The 16,622-nt window shown below is 40.9% G+C and overlaps 1 protein-coding gene across 3 annotated transcripts in view; it reads left to right on the forward strand.

Annotated features, from left to right (window-relative positions):
• Positions 1-16,622, forward strand: part of LOC121917462 (cytochrome b5 reductase 4-like) — a 40,627-nt gene continuing 24,005 nt past the window's right edge. For 2 of the 3 annotated variants that reach the window (XM_042443454.1, XM_042443453.1), the window contains exons 1-5: positions 512-667; positions 4,134-4,287; positions 7,770-7,870; positions 10,194-10,281; positions 16,456-16,497. In XM_042443454.1, coding sequence (XP_042299388.1) covers positions 557-667; positions 4,134-4,287; positions 7,770-7,870; positions 10,194-10,281; positions 16,456-16,497 — 496 coding nt within the window. In that variant the 5' untranslated portion in view covers positions 512-556. Of the gene's footprint in view, positions 232-511; positions 668-4,133; positions 4,288-7,769; positions 7,871-10,193; positions 10,282-16,455; positions 16,498-16,622 lie in introns of those variants that run through there. The other variant, XM_042443455.1, reaches the window with a different exon arrangement.

The following is a 16,622-nucleotide window of genomic DNA, read 5'->3' on the forward strand; positions in this document are numbered from 1 at the left end:
CTTGAGTCCAGAGGAAGCAGTCCGGCCCCAGTCTTAATGTGGCGCCTGCGCAGTATACACCTCATCCTATAATGGCCGCTGGGCTTCGAAGCCGGGCTCAACCCGGAAGTGGTGCTGCTGTTGCTTCCATTGAGCTCGGAGTCTGAGCGGGGCAGGATGCTGAACGCGCCATCTCAGGCTTTTCCGGCCCCTGGCTCCCAGCAGCGGGTGGCGCAGGCGGGGCGCAGCAAGGTGAGCAGGGGTGGCTCTCAGTCTTGGGCTCCAGAGGGTTTGGACTTCAGCTCCCAGAAGCTGTCCTCATTGGCCGCTCTGGCAAAGGCTCATGGGAATTGAAGTACCAAAAAAAAAGCAACTGGAGGAGCAGAGGTTGAGAATCATTGGGGCAGTGGTCCCCAAACTGTGCCCTTTAAGAGATTGTAGACTTCATCTCCCAGAAGCCTCAGCCATGTTGGCCAATAGTCTGGGATTCTGGGAGCTGAAGTCCAAAATCTCTTAAAGGGGCACAGTTTGGGGGCCACTGCCTTAGAGCCTCGCAGGGAGCTTCTTGTCTCTTGAAATGGGTGCTTTCATTGGCAGGAGGAAGCTGCACCTGTTCAATGGCTGCCTGTGCTGCTGGACTCTCCTCTGGAGGGAGAGGGAAATGGTGGTGGACCTCTCAGGGAACCAGGTGTGTTGTTGTTGTTGTTGTTGTGTGCCTTCATTTCCCACTTATGGTGACCCTAAGGCTAACCCAGCGATTCCCAGACTTTGGTCTTCCAGATGCTTTTCACTACAACTCCCAGAATCCCTGCCTGTTAGCCAAGTTGATTGGGGATTCTGGGAGCTGAAGTCCATAACTGCTGTAGGATCAAAGTTTGGGAACCGCTGGGCTTAAGCCATAATGGGCTTTACTTGGCAAAAGTTTGTTCAGAGGTGGTTGTTTTTTTTGCCATTGCCTTCCCCTGGGGCTGAGAGAGTGTGACTGGCTCAAGGTCGCCCCCAGTGGGCTTCCATGGCCAAGCAAATAGCCAAACCCTGGTCTCCAGAGTCATAGTCCAATACTCAAACCACTAAGCCATGCTGTCTCTGTGATTCCTGACAGGCAAACCTATCGTGGCTTTTCTTGGCAAGATTTGTTCACAGGGGGTTATGCCATTGCCAGGCTCCAAGGCTGAGAGAGTGTGACTCGCCCAAAGTCACACCGCAAAGGAGGACAAGGCGTCACAATATGTAGGACATTCAGGAGAAATGTAGGACCTGACTAAATAACAGCTAAAACATTTATAGAAGAGTAAATCCATGCTACTTAGTCATGCTCAAAGTGGAGGACTTTGGGGATTCCTCCTGGACAGAAGGCTGAAATGAAGGACATGTCTTGGAAAAAGAGGAAAAATCTGGTTACCCTGCCCAGTAGGTTTTATGGGCAAGCTGGGATTAGAACCCTGGCCCCAGAGTCCTAGTCCAAACGCACAAATCACTATGCCACGCAGGCACTTGGGCTCAGGGTGCCTGCAAAGGTCTCTTGTAGCATCTTTGATACTGATGCATGGAGTCAGGAGGTCCACCTGAGGAAGTAGACTAAGCAGCAGAACAGATTGCTGCAAAGGGGTGTTTTCAAACTGCCCCTGAGAAAGCCGGATTGGGGCCACAGGAATCGCATGCTGTGGGCCCAATCTGCCCATTTGCTTGCCCAAAAAGAAGTGGCAAAGAGCTGCTCTTTTTTGCTCTGGCAAAAGGCTGGCTTTTCCACTGCTGCTTTAAGGCACTCTGGAGGCATGTGGCATCTAAACGCCATGTCTCCAGAGTGCCTATAAGCTGGCCCACATGTGGGGAGCTGGGCAACATGAAGCCAGCTTCCAGACATCTTGGGGGCCTGCGTTGTGCATACACCACACTTCCATTTCAGCTGGAAACCAGCTTTTCATGCCTATCTGTTCTGGCTCTAAGGGTCTGTGCAGACTGCCCCATGAAGAGGCAGCTGCCTCTATCTTTTCCAGATTGGGGCTGCTGCAGCCACATGCTGTGCCCTTGATCTGGATTTTTCAAGGCGCCAGTGCTGCAGCTTTACGGTGCTCCTTTGGCACTGCATCATGTGGACACAGCACCAGAGGAGCACCATAAAGCAGCTTGCCATGTAGTGTGGCACATAGCATCACACTGCCATGGGGGCAGAGTTGGGGTGTGCGTCGTGTGGTCTTAGTGGCTGGTCTGCACAGCTCCTAAGTCTACAAAAGCCTGTACTGCAACTTCTTTCACTCAGGCTGCATCTGCACTGCAGAATTAATGCAGTTTGGCACTGCTTTAACTGCCACGGCTCCATGCTATGGATTTCTGGGGATTGTAGTTTGTTGTGGTTCCAGATCACTCTGACATAGAAGCCTAAATATCTCACAAAACTACACACCCCAGAATCCCATAGCATTGAGCCATGGTGATTAAAGTGGTGTCAAACTGGATTATTTCTTCGATGCAGATGCAGTCAAAGTCTCAAAGGTGCTACAAGATCCTTTTACATACTTATATTCCAGACTTTTGCAGCTATGTCTCTGAATTCCCTTGTAATGTAGTACACATATTGTAGGGCGCAAATAGTGGTTTGGGCACTAGATTACAACTCTGGATACTAGGGTTTGATTCCCAGCTTGGCCATGTAACCCACTGGGTGGCCTTGGCCAAATCACATGCTCTCATCCTCAGGAGAAGGCAATGGCAAAGCTCATCTGAACAAACCATGCCAAGAAAACTCTATGACAGGGTTGCCTTAGGGATGCCATAAGTCAGAAATGACTTGAAGGCACACTAACAGCACAACACCATGGCACTATTTACATATGTTTAGCAGTTTCCTGTTTCTGGAGAGTTGTATAAGCCATACTGCAATTGCTAAAGTAGAAGGAAGTTACAGGATACACAGTACTGTAGTTGAAGCACTATCACACATTTTGTTACCTTTTGTTTTTTTACAATCAGTGCCATAGCCAGCTGATCTTCTCCTTACTGAGCTGTATGCCAGGTCATTCTGAAATGTTCTACATGAAAATGTTGCTGGAAGACAAATGTATGAATATCACCTTCTCGGTTGCCACATTTTTTACTCTAGCTGTTAAAATCAGAGAGAACAAATTATTAAAAGGGGGTGACCAATGGTAACATACTTTAGATCTAAAATTAAATAATTCCGTGCTATAACTCATTCTATTAATCTAAATTTATGTATAGTCCTCCCGCTGTTCTTGCGTTCTTTGGATCCGCATCCCTCGCTTATGTGCAAGGCATGAACAGAGGGAGAATGAATGGGGCGCAGGCTCATGCCCATGTCTATATTTAAGCCAATGGGGCTTGAATATAGGTGAAACTCTGCTTTCATGAGGAGGTCTGGAATGGATCCCCCATGAAAAAGGACTGTAATTTATTTGTACTTTTATGTAAATTTTATTCCTTATGATGTTTTAAGTTACAGCATGTTACATTGGGTCCATTGACTAAATAAAGATTGATGAAGATGATGATGTGGGTATTTATTGGTGGGTGAGATAGATGAGCACATATTTTTCTTGTAAACTATTTGGCAACAGTGCAGATGTGTCAACTGGTTCTTTCATCAGCAATGTAGTGACCTGTGAGAATTGTGGAGGGGCCTCACAGGTAGTATGAAACTATGCGACACACAATATCAATTCTAATATAGCTCTTTTTAAAATTCTAAACAACAAATATTGCATTATTTATATTCTTATGTCTCTAAAATGTACTGTACATAAAAACAAATTGATTATAGGTGAATAAATCCAACATAGTGACTGTTTTAGTGGAACATTGTGTGAAGACAACATGATCCATTAGAAGAGACAGTAATGCTGAGAAAAGTAGAAGGCAATAGGAAAAGATGAAGACCACACTGCATATGGATAGACTCAATCAGTGAAGCCATAGCCCTGAATTTGCAAGACCTGAGCAGGGCTGTTGATGACCTGGACTCTTGGAGGTTTCTCATTCATAGGGTTGTGATATGTTGATATTGACATGATGGCAAACAACAACAGTATACTCTTGCTAACTCAATAATATGGGGGGAAATGCAGTATACCATATAAAATAGCAATATTTTAATCTACTTTACGTGTTGAGATACCTTTTTCCTTGTCTCTTTCTAGGTACCTTTGAAACCAGGTCGAAGTCTTATGGACTGGATTCGGCTAACTAAAAGTGGGAAAGATCTAACAGGTCTAAAAGGTAGATTAATAGAAGTGACTGAAGAAGAGCTTGCCAAACATAATAAGAAGGATGACTGCTGGATATGTATAAGAGGTAAGTTGTTGTATTGACACATCACACACACACACACACATATATATATACACATATATACATACATACATACATACAAACATATATATTGTTTGCTTTTTAGTCGTGGTTTAATAACTAAATTATGCTGGTAAGGCTCTTGTCTTGTAAAAGTGAGATACGTTATCACTAGGTAGGTGTGATAATGTTTAAATGAAGTTGTTTGCACTTTTGCTAGAAGGTAGTTATTATTTGGTGTTTTCTCTTCAAACAAGTAACAGGAGGAAGAGGGTTATAAATAGCAATAAAACATTTTAATAATATATTAGTTTTGAAAACTGTACTGATACCATCTGTATCTGCCAACCAAGCAGTTCATAAGCAGGTAAAAGTGCAAGTAGATAAATAGGCACCACTTTGGTGGGAAGATAACAGCGTTCCATGCGATCATGCTGGTCACATGATCACTGGAGTCGTCTTTGAGAATGCTGGCTCTTTGGCTTAGTAGCAGAGATGAGCACCATCCCCTACAGTGAGTTATGACTAGACAGTCTTGTCAAGGGAAAACCTTTACCTTTACTGATACCATTAGAATGGAAATGCTCATATAAAAGCTAACTTACATGCATATTTTTCTCTGGTCCTTCATCAAGCAAAAGATCACTGATATTTCATAGAATCTTAGAGTTGGAAGAGACCGCAAGGGCCATCCAGTCCAACCCCATTCTGCCATGCAGGAATTCACAATCAAAGCACCCCTGACAGACAGCCATCCAGCCTCTGTTTAAAAACCTCCAAAGGAGGAGTCTCCACTGCTCTCAGAGGAAGTGTGTGTCACTGTCAAACAGCTCTTACTGTCAGGAAGTTCTTCCTAAATTTTAGGTGGAAATTGTTTCCTCTAGTTTGAATCCATTCCATTTGAGGAATATAACTACATTTCAATAAATTGATCTTTCAAAACAAATATTTGGAAAACAACTTAATTTCACATACCTATCTCAATTTGGAGTTTAGGAGGCGGGATCAGATAATTACCATTTGGTAGTTAGTAAGAAGTGACTTGATATATTTGTGACCTTTGGACAGAGCACTGAGCACATCATTTCTCTCTCATTCTCCTCTGTCCTTATTGTAAACAGCATGGCTCATTTTTTCTGAGAAAAAAGTGGAAACAGACATATCCAATGGCTTCAATTGGAGACTACTAGATGGAATGGGGAAGCAAAGCACTATCACTAAATGCTAGGTTTGCTTTATTTGGTTTCCACAGTGCCAAAGTAGAGACGATGTGTGTGTTGTGCTCATTGGATGTCTAGCTTTCTGTAAAATCTCCCCCATTCTACCAAATGCAATATTTATTGTTCTTCTGGTTCTAGCATGCATTACTTAATACTTTGCTTTGTTCTTGTGTAAGAATTCTGGTTTACAGAGTGTCACTGCAAGGTTTGGGTAACAACAGAAGAATTTCCTTGTTGGAACAAACCAAAAGCCAGTAGTCTGTTTCCTGCAGAGGCAGGCTAGATGCTTTTAAAGTAGTTGGAGGTTGGATGTTCCTGATTACCGTATATACTCAACTATAAGTTGACCTCATGTATAAGTTGAGGGTAGGTTTTGGGGCCAAAATTATGGATTTTAATATGACCCATGGATAAGCCGAGGGTAAAATTTAGGGGCATGTCACAAAGGATCTAAAGGATGAAGCAAGGAAAACAATGCCAAAGAAGTTACAAAATTTCAGCAGGCATAACTGTTTGTGCTCATACTAAAGGCAGGCTAGATGAGAGAACAGAGGAGGGCAAGTGCTTCCAGAACAGATTACGGCAGATATTTAAAAATGGCCTGAAAGGTGCATGAAAATTGCCCAGAAGCTCAATGATTTGTTTAAACTATGCAGTTTTCAATACTTTACACTAGATGGCACTGTTAATGCATGTAGCATGAAAATGGTTTCCAAAGTAAGGATGGGTGAGCATAAGGATTTAATGAAATTTGAATGATCTCTTCATATTTGGGACAGAAGGCACTTAAGATCTTTTTTTAAAACATTAATGTGCAAGGACATGAAGCTAACAGATTAGTTTGGTCCTATTCTAAACACACTACTGCCCTATTATATCCATGTTTAGCAAACAGGCAGATATAAATTGACAAATGGCCCATTTTTTTCTGGGTCACTAGTGCTATATTTCAGAAGATGAAACTGACAAAACCACCTCTGAGTATTCCTTGCATAAGAAAACCGTATGAAATTCATATATACACAGACAGTTTTAAAGCTATCAATGTTTAATTTATACTTTGTAAATACTTATAATCAGTTTGGCTTGGAATTTTTCCCTCACCTCAATTTGCTCTAGAGAAAAAAAATGTCTGTATTGTATTCATGGAGTCGGCATAAGTTGACAGGCAACTTGAAGCAATGCGCACACAAACAAACACACAGTATACATCAATACACTACTGCTATGGTACATTTTAACAGTGTTATACAAGAACAGTGCCTGGATGTTCAAATCCCATTAAATACAATGGCATAGTGAAATGGTGTGCCTTATGTAAAATGGTAAAATTTAGTTTGCTTTTTGGTGTGTGTGTGTATTCAAGCTATGTATGATTGAATCTATGGATAAGCAATCTGATGATATGGCGGTCCAACTGTAGGTACTTTGGATTGGTATGTGTCTGTAAACAAGAAAAAAAATATTGTTAAAAGACCTGTGTACCAGTTCATATATGTTTCTTCTCAAAGTCTCCATGTTTTAACTGGTGATTCTGAGAATTACAGAGTAGGGAAGGAACACAAAGGCCAGCTAGTCCAACACCCTGCTTGTTCAGACTTCCACAGCTAAAACATTCCTGGCACTTGACAACCATTCAAAAGCCACCATCAGAAATTCATCATGTTCTGAAGTGGTCTGTTCTCCTTTCAAACAGCTCTTACTCAGGAAGTTCTACATAATATTTAATCGGAATCTCCTTACCTTGTAGTTTGAATCTATTGGATGGGGCCCTGTCTATGGAGCAACAGAAAACAAGCTTCCTTCATTTTTCACATGAGAGTTGTTCAACTTTCACCATATCACTTCTTATTTTGATCTGTGGTCATAAATGAATGATGATAATGATGATATCACCTCTTAATCTTATGCATACTAAATATACTCATCTCCCTCAACTGTTTCCCATGTTTGCTTTCCCAACCTATTGCCATCTTGGTTGGGACATATTTCAGCTTGTCAATATCCTTCTTTAAGTTTCCCTCCCAAATTGGATGCAGTATTCCAGGTGAAGTCTTATCAAATCGGAATAAGGTGGCACTGTTCCCGTGATCAAGATAGTACATTTATGTTGGTACAACCTAGACGTGCATTGCCCTTTTTTTCTTGCTACATCACACTGTTGTCTCCCATTTTGCTTGTAATCTATTAATGTGATCCATCCTTCCCATGCCTACTTTTGCCAAGCTTGGAAATATTGTAAAATCTTTTTTTTTAACTTTTTAGGTCTTGTATATAATGTCACCCCATATATGGAGTATCATCCTGGTGGTGAAGATGAGTTAATGAAAGCAGCAGGATCTGATGGCACAGATCTGTTTGATCAGGTAACAACAGTGTAGTTGACATTCAGTTCATCAAAACACAATCCAAGTATTGTATATTAAAGTGTCCTGTAACAAGAAGAAGAATCTGGATTATGCTTTTCAAAACAGAGGTGGTAACTGTAGTGGATCCAGACACTTATTTCCTTCCCTGGGACTGTCACAGATGATAAACAAACAAATGAGCAAAACTGGAGGTGGCTGGAAGTCCACATGTTTTTGAAAAAAATGGGTATTGCTTGATGTTAAACCTTGCAGCTTATTTAAAAGTTGAATTACTACCCTTGGATGCTACCAGGTTTCACACACATGCTTTATTTTTTAGCCAGAAAAGGAAGATGGGATTTGGGGAGTCTAGATAGGTCAAAGTCTGCAAAAACAGCTAGGCTACATCCTGCCCAGTGCTGCACTTTGCCAACACCTGTTTTAAAAGACTATTGCACTGCAGTACAGTTGCCCCTCCTAACTTGCGGATCTTGGATCCGCACCCTCGATTACCTGCAGAGGGGCGACCTCCGCTGTCTTCAGTGGTGCATGCACCCGAGCCACGCACACAGAAGTGTGCCCCATTCAAGCCTATGAGGCTTGAATATGTGCGAGCCTCTGTTTGCATGGGAGGGTCCGGAACGGATCCCCCACAAAAACAGAGTGCCAACTGTAATAAAGCTGACCATCTGTGTTAATGTAAAAAGGCATAAATGATTCTAGTAGCTCCTTTGAGACTGACCGATTGATTCTAGAATTCAAAGACATAGCTATGTTAGCCTGGATCAGTATGCAAAAGGATACTGTAGCACCTTTGGTACTAACTGTGAGAAAGAAATTTGTAGCATAAGCTTTCACATAAAGTAAAATCAGATCCAAAACACACTTCAGAAATAATCCAGTTTGAGACTACTTTAACTGCCCTGGCTCAGTGCTAGAGTATCCTAGGAATTGTAGAATTTTTATCTAGTTCAAGACAAAGCTGTTTTGTCACTATGAAACTAATTTAATTCATATCCTATACATTAGTGTTGTAAAAAATGATTTCAAATTCAGTGGGATACACTGTGAATTTGAAAGCTTTCATGGCCGGCATCCATAGTTTTTAGTGGGTTTTTAGGGCTAGAACATGGCTACATAGCCCAAAAAACCCACTAAAAAATAGTGGGGTACACTCTCACATAGTAGAATAAGAAACGTAAGTACTACCTCATGCAGTTGCATTGTTTCTGTTTTGAGTGTACTGGTATATTTATAAAAATCTGCATGTTTTTAAGGCATTGTTTTTATATACTCATTTTCAAATGTCCAGCATTAGTTCTCATTGGATATTGTGGAGTTCCCCCCCCCCCATAAGTTACACAACAGAGTACCCTTGGTAATAATAAATAAATAAATAATAAAACTTTTATTTGTATCCCACTTTTCTGTGATGAGACAAAGCAGCTCACAACACATTAAAATCCACATTTACAAAATTATGTCCCAAATTCCCCCCTTAAAACAGGATTAAACATGTTACAATAAAAATATCTATTAAAAACACAATAAAATTATAACGAGGACAGAGTGGTGGGCTAATACATGATGGGGGGCAGTCATTCTGTGGCCGGGCACTTTTATTCAGGAAAGGCCTGCCGGAAGAGATCCGTCTTGACAGCTTTTTAAAAGCTGTTAAGCTGGCAATTTGGGGATAGTTCAGCGGCAATTTCAGAGAAGGCCCTCTGGGAGGTAGCAGTTAGTCTGGTTATTAAAGGCTGCAATAGATTCCTCCCAGAGGACCTGAGGGTACGGAGTGGATTATGTGGGAGCAGGCGATCCTTCAAATAGGTTGGGCCCAAGCCATGTAGGGCTTTAAAGGTTATAAACAACACCTTGTACTGTGCCTGAAAACTAATAGGCAGCCAGTGAAGAGATTTTAAGATGGGTGTTATTCGGTCACTCCTAGTTTTTCCGGCAACCAGCCTGGCTGCCATATTTTGCACTAGTTGAAGTTTCCAGACTAGGCACAAGGGTAGCCTCATGTAGAGCGCATTACAGAAAACAAGTTGTGAAGTTACCAGTGAATATACAACAGTTTCTAGGTCCTTTACTTCCAGGAAAGGGTGCAGCTGGCATATCAGCCAAAGCTGATAACAGGAAGCCAAAAGAAATGTTTGAAAAACATCTCAAAAAGCATTTAGAATTCACATTGGGAGAAAAAGCAGCACTCATTTGTTCAAGTATGCTTGTCCTCAGTGAACTTGTAGGGAATGTGATAGCTTAGTATTTACTTTATCAGACATTCTCAGAAACGTCTCAGTGCATTAAAAGTATAGTAATACCCTTTTCTTATGTTCAGGTTCATCGCTGGGTCAATTATGAGTCCATGCTGAAAGAATGCATGGTTGGAAGAATGGCTCTCAAACCCTTTGCTGTTCCTTTGAAAGGTAATCACCATATTTTAAAAGGAACTGTGGTGTGTTGTTTTGAAAACAGCATGATTTGGAGCTTTGTCTTTAAAGAAAGCATGAACTAGTTTGAATGACCACAGTCTATTACAAGAGCATCACCCCGTAACTTGGTGCCCTCTAGGTGTTTTAAACAGTCCATATCATCGTTAAACATTGGTGGTGCTGGCTAGTTGGAGCTGATGTTCAAAACATCTGGAGGGTACCAAGCTGGGAGAAGGCAGTACTGCATGTGTATAGTAGGGATAGGCAAAGTGTAGGCCTCAGGATTCCTTTGCCAATGGCTCCCTCACATCCTAGGAGAAAATGTCTCCAGAATAGCTGTGCCCAGTTACTGAGCATAATTGGCCATTTCGTCCTATTCCCTCTCCCAATCTATTTTAGTACTATTTTAGGGTGAGGTGGGGAGAAAAGGGTTGGAAGTTGCCCACCCTTGGTGTATAGCCAAATAAAAAGACACTGGATACATGTCTCAAGGTGTTCTACTGATGGATGTTTTATTGGTGTTTTTTTTTAAAAACACCCTCATCTATTGATTTCCCCTCCATTGACCCTCCCCCTCCATGAAGCATACATCAGTACAACACCTTGAGTCATATCTCAGTTTTCTTGTCATAATCTATCTAGTGCTCTCCAGAGTTTGCTTACTTTGTCTAGCAAAAACAGACAACAGTACTTCTAGGACTGTCATACACCTTTTGTGGAAACCAGATTTGCTCTTTATAATATACCCTGATAGGCAACTGTAAGGAAATTTGACTTTGGGGCCAGTTTCCAGATGACTTGGATGTGGCATTTTGTCGCTGCATGCCTGGAAGATGCCCAGAAGTCACCCAACCAACCAGATGAGGGTGGCTTTAAGCCACCCTGGGGGTATGGTGTTTTGATGCCACATGCCCCCAGAGTGCTCGGGAGCCACCCTGGGGTTGTGGCTGGGCTGCCTAAAGTAGCCCTTTACCAACCCAAAAAGGATTGGGGCTGCATGCATCTTATTTGCTGAGGCTCCAGGGCAAGCTGCTCTGGGGTGTCCCCAGTCCTCCCTTTTTTGGGCTGTCTCTTTCACCTCTTTGTGTGATGCCTGGGTTAGAAAGTATATTTATTGCATTCACTGTATAGCACTAAGAATTTAGGAGGCTGTCTGTGATGATTCCTTGAGAGCAAAGCCCTGTGCGTGGCTATTACTCTCAGGGAGATCCCTTAAAAAAACTAATCTTCCGCTGCCACCACTCAGTGAATTATAAATGAACTATATTTCCCAAGCACAATAAACTATATTTCCCAAGCACACACTGAGACTTGCTTGAGAGAGAGATCTAGTTTCCTTTCTCGCTAACCCACAGCAATCAATAACCGAGATAAGGCACGTGTACAGGAGCCCAAAGAGATAGCAGATGCTTTTAAAAGAAAGAAGTTTATTTTAAAGAAATAGCATAGAATAGAAAGATATCATTCGTGCAGAGCCACCTTTGCTATGCAGGTCTAGAAAAGCATAGTTGCAAAGAGTTCGTTTCAGCAAGCTATTAGATAAACATAACAAAACCTAGACGTGCTGACTAACACTGTTCCTAAGCTACTCACACAATGATGGGATTTGCAGTCCTTGTGGAGTTCTTGGAATCAGGGAGTTGGCTCCTTGCCAACTCTACCTGCATGCCAGAGCCAGTCCTCCGGCTCTCAGAGGACAGACCTCTGGTTTCTCCAAACCAGCCAAGATGGAGAACAAAGGACACATGGTCCTACAGGGGTATTTAAACCCCTCTCTTGGAATCTTTTGAAACTGCCGCTCTGGCACTGTTAATTGGCCAAGTGAGCCTTACGTCAGCTATGATGTAGCTGCTCATTAGCATGTGATGTCATCTCTCATTAGCATGTACCTCCTCCCAGATTAACCCTTTATAGTTCAGGAGAAGTCTTCAGGTGGTTGGGAACCCAGCCACCACACTGTCAAACTTTAAAGATAAGGATCACCTTATGCAAACCTTCAGAAGGGATGTTCTTTTTTATTCTATAATGAATGTCTTTTTAAAAAGTTGGCTGGGAATGTATGACTTTTGAAATTTGTTTACGAGCATGAGGATAAAATACTAAAACAATAGTGAAATAACGGCGCTCCAAACAGCAAGTTATGAAATAGCAAAAATAACTAATGAAATCTTGGCTAATGACTCTTGTATGTCATAAGGCTAAACTTTTCAAGGTTTTTTTTTTTTAAATCACTTTGCCATTAAGAGCGGAGGGATAGTGGACATCCGGAAGGGAGGAAACTCTTTCACTTGGATAGGAACTAAAAATCTTTGTGTGAGGTAGTTACTGTTATAGTCATAAATATTTTTATGTAATTAACAAGCAGAGCATGGATTTTTTTTTTGGGGGGGGGTACACATTTTTGAAGCAATGGCCAGTTGCTTGTCTGAATATGTATACAGAAATGGAAAATTTACTCACATGTGCAACATATTAGAGTATGTTATGTCAGCACTGCATGTCCTTGCAGCCATTTGTTGTGAAATTGCCATAATGGCCCCATGGCTGTTTTATTACCTCACCTTGTCAGTGTTGTGATGCAAGCAGCTATCTTAAACATGGGGGAAATGTATTTCAAAACTTGTTTGCAATGCGCTACATGTGTCACACTGTCAGGTTTCTTACAACTGCACCATGTAACTGAAGCCTAGCTTTCTTTTTGTCCCTGTGTGTGTGTGTGTGTGTGTGTGTGAGAGAGAGAGAGAGAGAGAGAGAGAGAGAGAATTTGAAGTATTTCTACCAGTTTTTTCTAATTTGTGCAGACCTTAACATCAAGCTAATAATAAACTCAGAGCACTCAACATAAACAGGAAAAATAATTGCTATGAGGGCTTCATTTGGTGTGCCTGTGTATGAAGACAACATCAATTTGGTGTGCAGTATTTGATCAGTATACTGCGATGTTGCTTTTGGTTTAAGCATTCAGCCTTAACTCAGATTCATTGAGAGAGTACCATATCTTGTCATGTGCTACTTTTTTGATGTGAAATGTAACTCTTAATACAGTAGTCATCTGTGGGGACAGGTATATGAAATTAGGTTTATCACAGCTGCCACACACTTGCCTAAACAGGAAATGAAGGATGATGATGATGATGATGATGATGATGATGATGATGATGATGATGATTTTTATATAGACATGTATAACTAGGCAGGTGATTGCACTTATTAAAATATTTTATTTCAGTTAATCCTATCAATTCACGTTATTTAAAAGATATTTGTCCTCTAGTGGATATTAGCAAGTGTTGAGTACAGTATTTAAGTCTGTGTGAAGTTGTATTTGAATTATGCTAGAAATGTGTATCTGTGGTGTAGTGGCTTGAGAAATTGATTATGTCTCTGGAGGCCAGGGTTCGAATCCCTGTTCTGCTATGAAGACCAATTGGATGACCTCAGGTACAACACTGTCTCAGCCTCAGAGGAAGGTAAAAGCAAACACTTCTATACAAATCTTGCCAAGATTGGGAATGACTGGAAGACACACAACAGCAAGAACTGTGAAGCATAAGAATTAGCTGCCTTCAGTATGCAAAGTTCAGCCTTCTCTTTTGGCTTTTATCATTACCTTAAGACTCGAAGTCAAAATGCTACAGTGTGAGTCAAAGCACAACACATACTGTTCTCTTATGAAGAAAACTCCAGTTGCCTGTTGACCTATGGCTACCCCATGAATTCCATGCATTTTTTTTTTATGTAGTGGTTTGAATGTTGGACTACAGTATTATTCTAGAGACCAAGGTTTGAATCCCAGATCAGCCTCACTGGGTGGCCCTGGGCAATCCTGTAAACTCACTGGGTGACCCTGAGTAAGTCACACTCTCTCAGCCTCAGGGGATAGCAATGGCAATTCTCCTCTGAAGAAACCTGCCCAAAAACCCTATAATAAGTTTGCCTTAGGATTGCTATAAGTAGGACACAACCTGAAGGCAAACAACAACAACTTTTCTCTAGGGCAGTGGTTTCCACCCTTTGGTCCTCGATTTGTTTTGGACTTCAGATCCCAGAAGCTCCATCCAACATGGCCAATAGTCAGGAGTTATGGGAGCTGAAGTCTAAATCATTTGGAGGACTAAAGGTTGGGAACAGTTAGCGCAGAATGAAGTGACTGAATAAATCCAAGCCAAACTGAATACAATTACCAGTATTTACCAAGTATAAGTTAAACAATGTTGTCTCTAAAATTATCTGTGTATATATAAGTATATATAGATCTGTCTCTTCGTTGTTCAAAGAAATAAAGCTATCCTTTTTTTTACTGACATCTTATTCATGAGCAGGAACTCAGGCTTGTTGCTTATTTTGACTCGGTCAATTTGTAATAAAATATGGTTATACATATGGTTATATAATATGGTTAAATAGGCAATGGGGAATATGCTTCAAAATGTCCCTATCACAAACAAGATGTTTCTAAATCATATGGGACTTTATTGAAACATCCATCCTGAACAGTGAGATGTGCTGGATTCTTATAATATAAAACTACACATAGACTTTTGGTCATTATAGAAGGTTCTCACAGTGTTTGGACTTTAATACAGCCCCTTGCACACATTCAACCCTATTCATAACAGGCACATAGATGTAGCTCTAAAACACTTTTCAAAATCCTCTTCAAATAATACACCCAATTTGTGGTAATGGCAACATTTTACTTTCAATGCAGCACACACTAATGTCATTCAGATTTTTTTAAAGCACTGTTTGTGTCAGTTCACAAATCAGTGGTTCTGTCCATTAATACAGTAAATCTTTTACAGCACAACTTTGTTAACATTTATGCGTGTATTAAATGCTTGCCAACATCCCTAAACAATGACTCGGTTTTAAATTTATTCTTTAAAAGGCCATTTTAAAGTCCATTCTAGCCTCCTGTCTTAATCTGCTTGTCTGTCTCATCAGCTCAGCGGTGGAGAATCCAGAAGATAGGATTTTATTGTTGCTAGGTAGCTGATGCTGTTGGCTTGGCATGCTTGGAAGCTGCAGTGTAGTGATGTAGTTTCTTCTAGTTGCATGGGAGCTCTTCAAGCTAAATTGGCTTAGTGATCTTTAAGTACAAGAAAATAGATTTAAAACGGAACAATCTTGATACAGGTTTATCACTTTTATATGATTAAAATAACATTCAAGGACAAAGCATCCTAAACCACTCTCAGGTTGTGAGTGACACATAGACTTGTGTTGTTTTTGCCAGCCAGCCTTCTTGTCTAGCCTCTTTATTGTGTTATTAGGCTTCTGTTTTTGCTCTAGGGCAGCTTCTTGACTGTGACTTCCTGCTGACAGTGGGCCAATGAAAGCTCCCCCCCCAACCCCAAGTAACTTGTGCTGCATGTAACTTGATTTCATACTCTAGGGCCCTCTAAAAAAAGATATGTCTAGAAAAGGAGGAGTGTGGCATGGATCAGTACTTTTATTTGGCACTTATCACTTCCGATATACAAATGGTTTTATTGATTTATGTCTAAACATTTTATAGTATTTTTAAAAAGGGGTCCATCAAATTAATATATTTATGTACAGTGAAGTTGTATCATCATCAGTTTTATTCTAGTACATTTTTAGAACTCAAATTTTACATAGCATTTTGTTTCTTTAGCTTAGCTGATGATGAATAAAGGTTCTGTATTAAAACATTCATCTAAGGAAGTAGGCTGAAGTCTATGAAAGTTCATGCTGCCAACTTATTTCTTTGACTTAGGCTCAGGTTCAAAACACACTACAGAACTGTGGTTTTGTGAGACATATAGCTTTCCCTCAGAGAGCTGTGGTGATGCAATAAATTACAATTTCCAGGATTCCCTAGCACTGAGCTAGGGCAGTTAAAGCAGTCTCAGACTGAATTATTTCAGCTGTGTGTTTTGGACCATAAAGGTGCTACACGATCCCTTTGCATACCGATTTTCCAGACTAACATGGCTACACTCTTGAAAGGTTCTTTTGTGCAACATGTCTGTATATTGTACATTTCGGTTGGCCAATAAAAGTATCACTGATGGATTTTTGTTTGTATTTGTTAAATGGCCAACACAACCATCCCCTGAATATTTCATGTCTGGATATTGTTATCCTAACTGGAAAGTTTTCTGCTATTATGATCACTGCACTCTTCTTGCACACTTGCAGAGATTTGCTCCACTGTATCTGAAGGAAGCGGGATCTTCAATGGTAAGTCTTCGTGCTCCCAATATCTCACGTTGCTTTCTAAAAAAATAATGCAAGACACAAGTGCAGGTTGGCAGTCCAGCATTGAAAGGGATCAGCTAATGTTACTAGGTTTCTAGATAAAATGT

The sequence above is a fragment of the Sceloporus undulatus genome, unplaced genomic scaffold, assembly GCF_019175285.1.
Source record: "Sceloporus undulatus isolate JIND9_A2432 ecotype Alabama unplaced genomic scaffold, SceUnd_v1.1 scaffold_19, whole genome shotgun sequence".
NCBI classification, from domain to species: Eukaryota; Metazoa; Chordata; class Lepidosauria; order Squamata; family Phrynosomatidae; genus Sceloporus; species Sceloporus undulatus.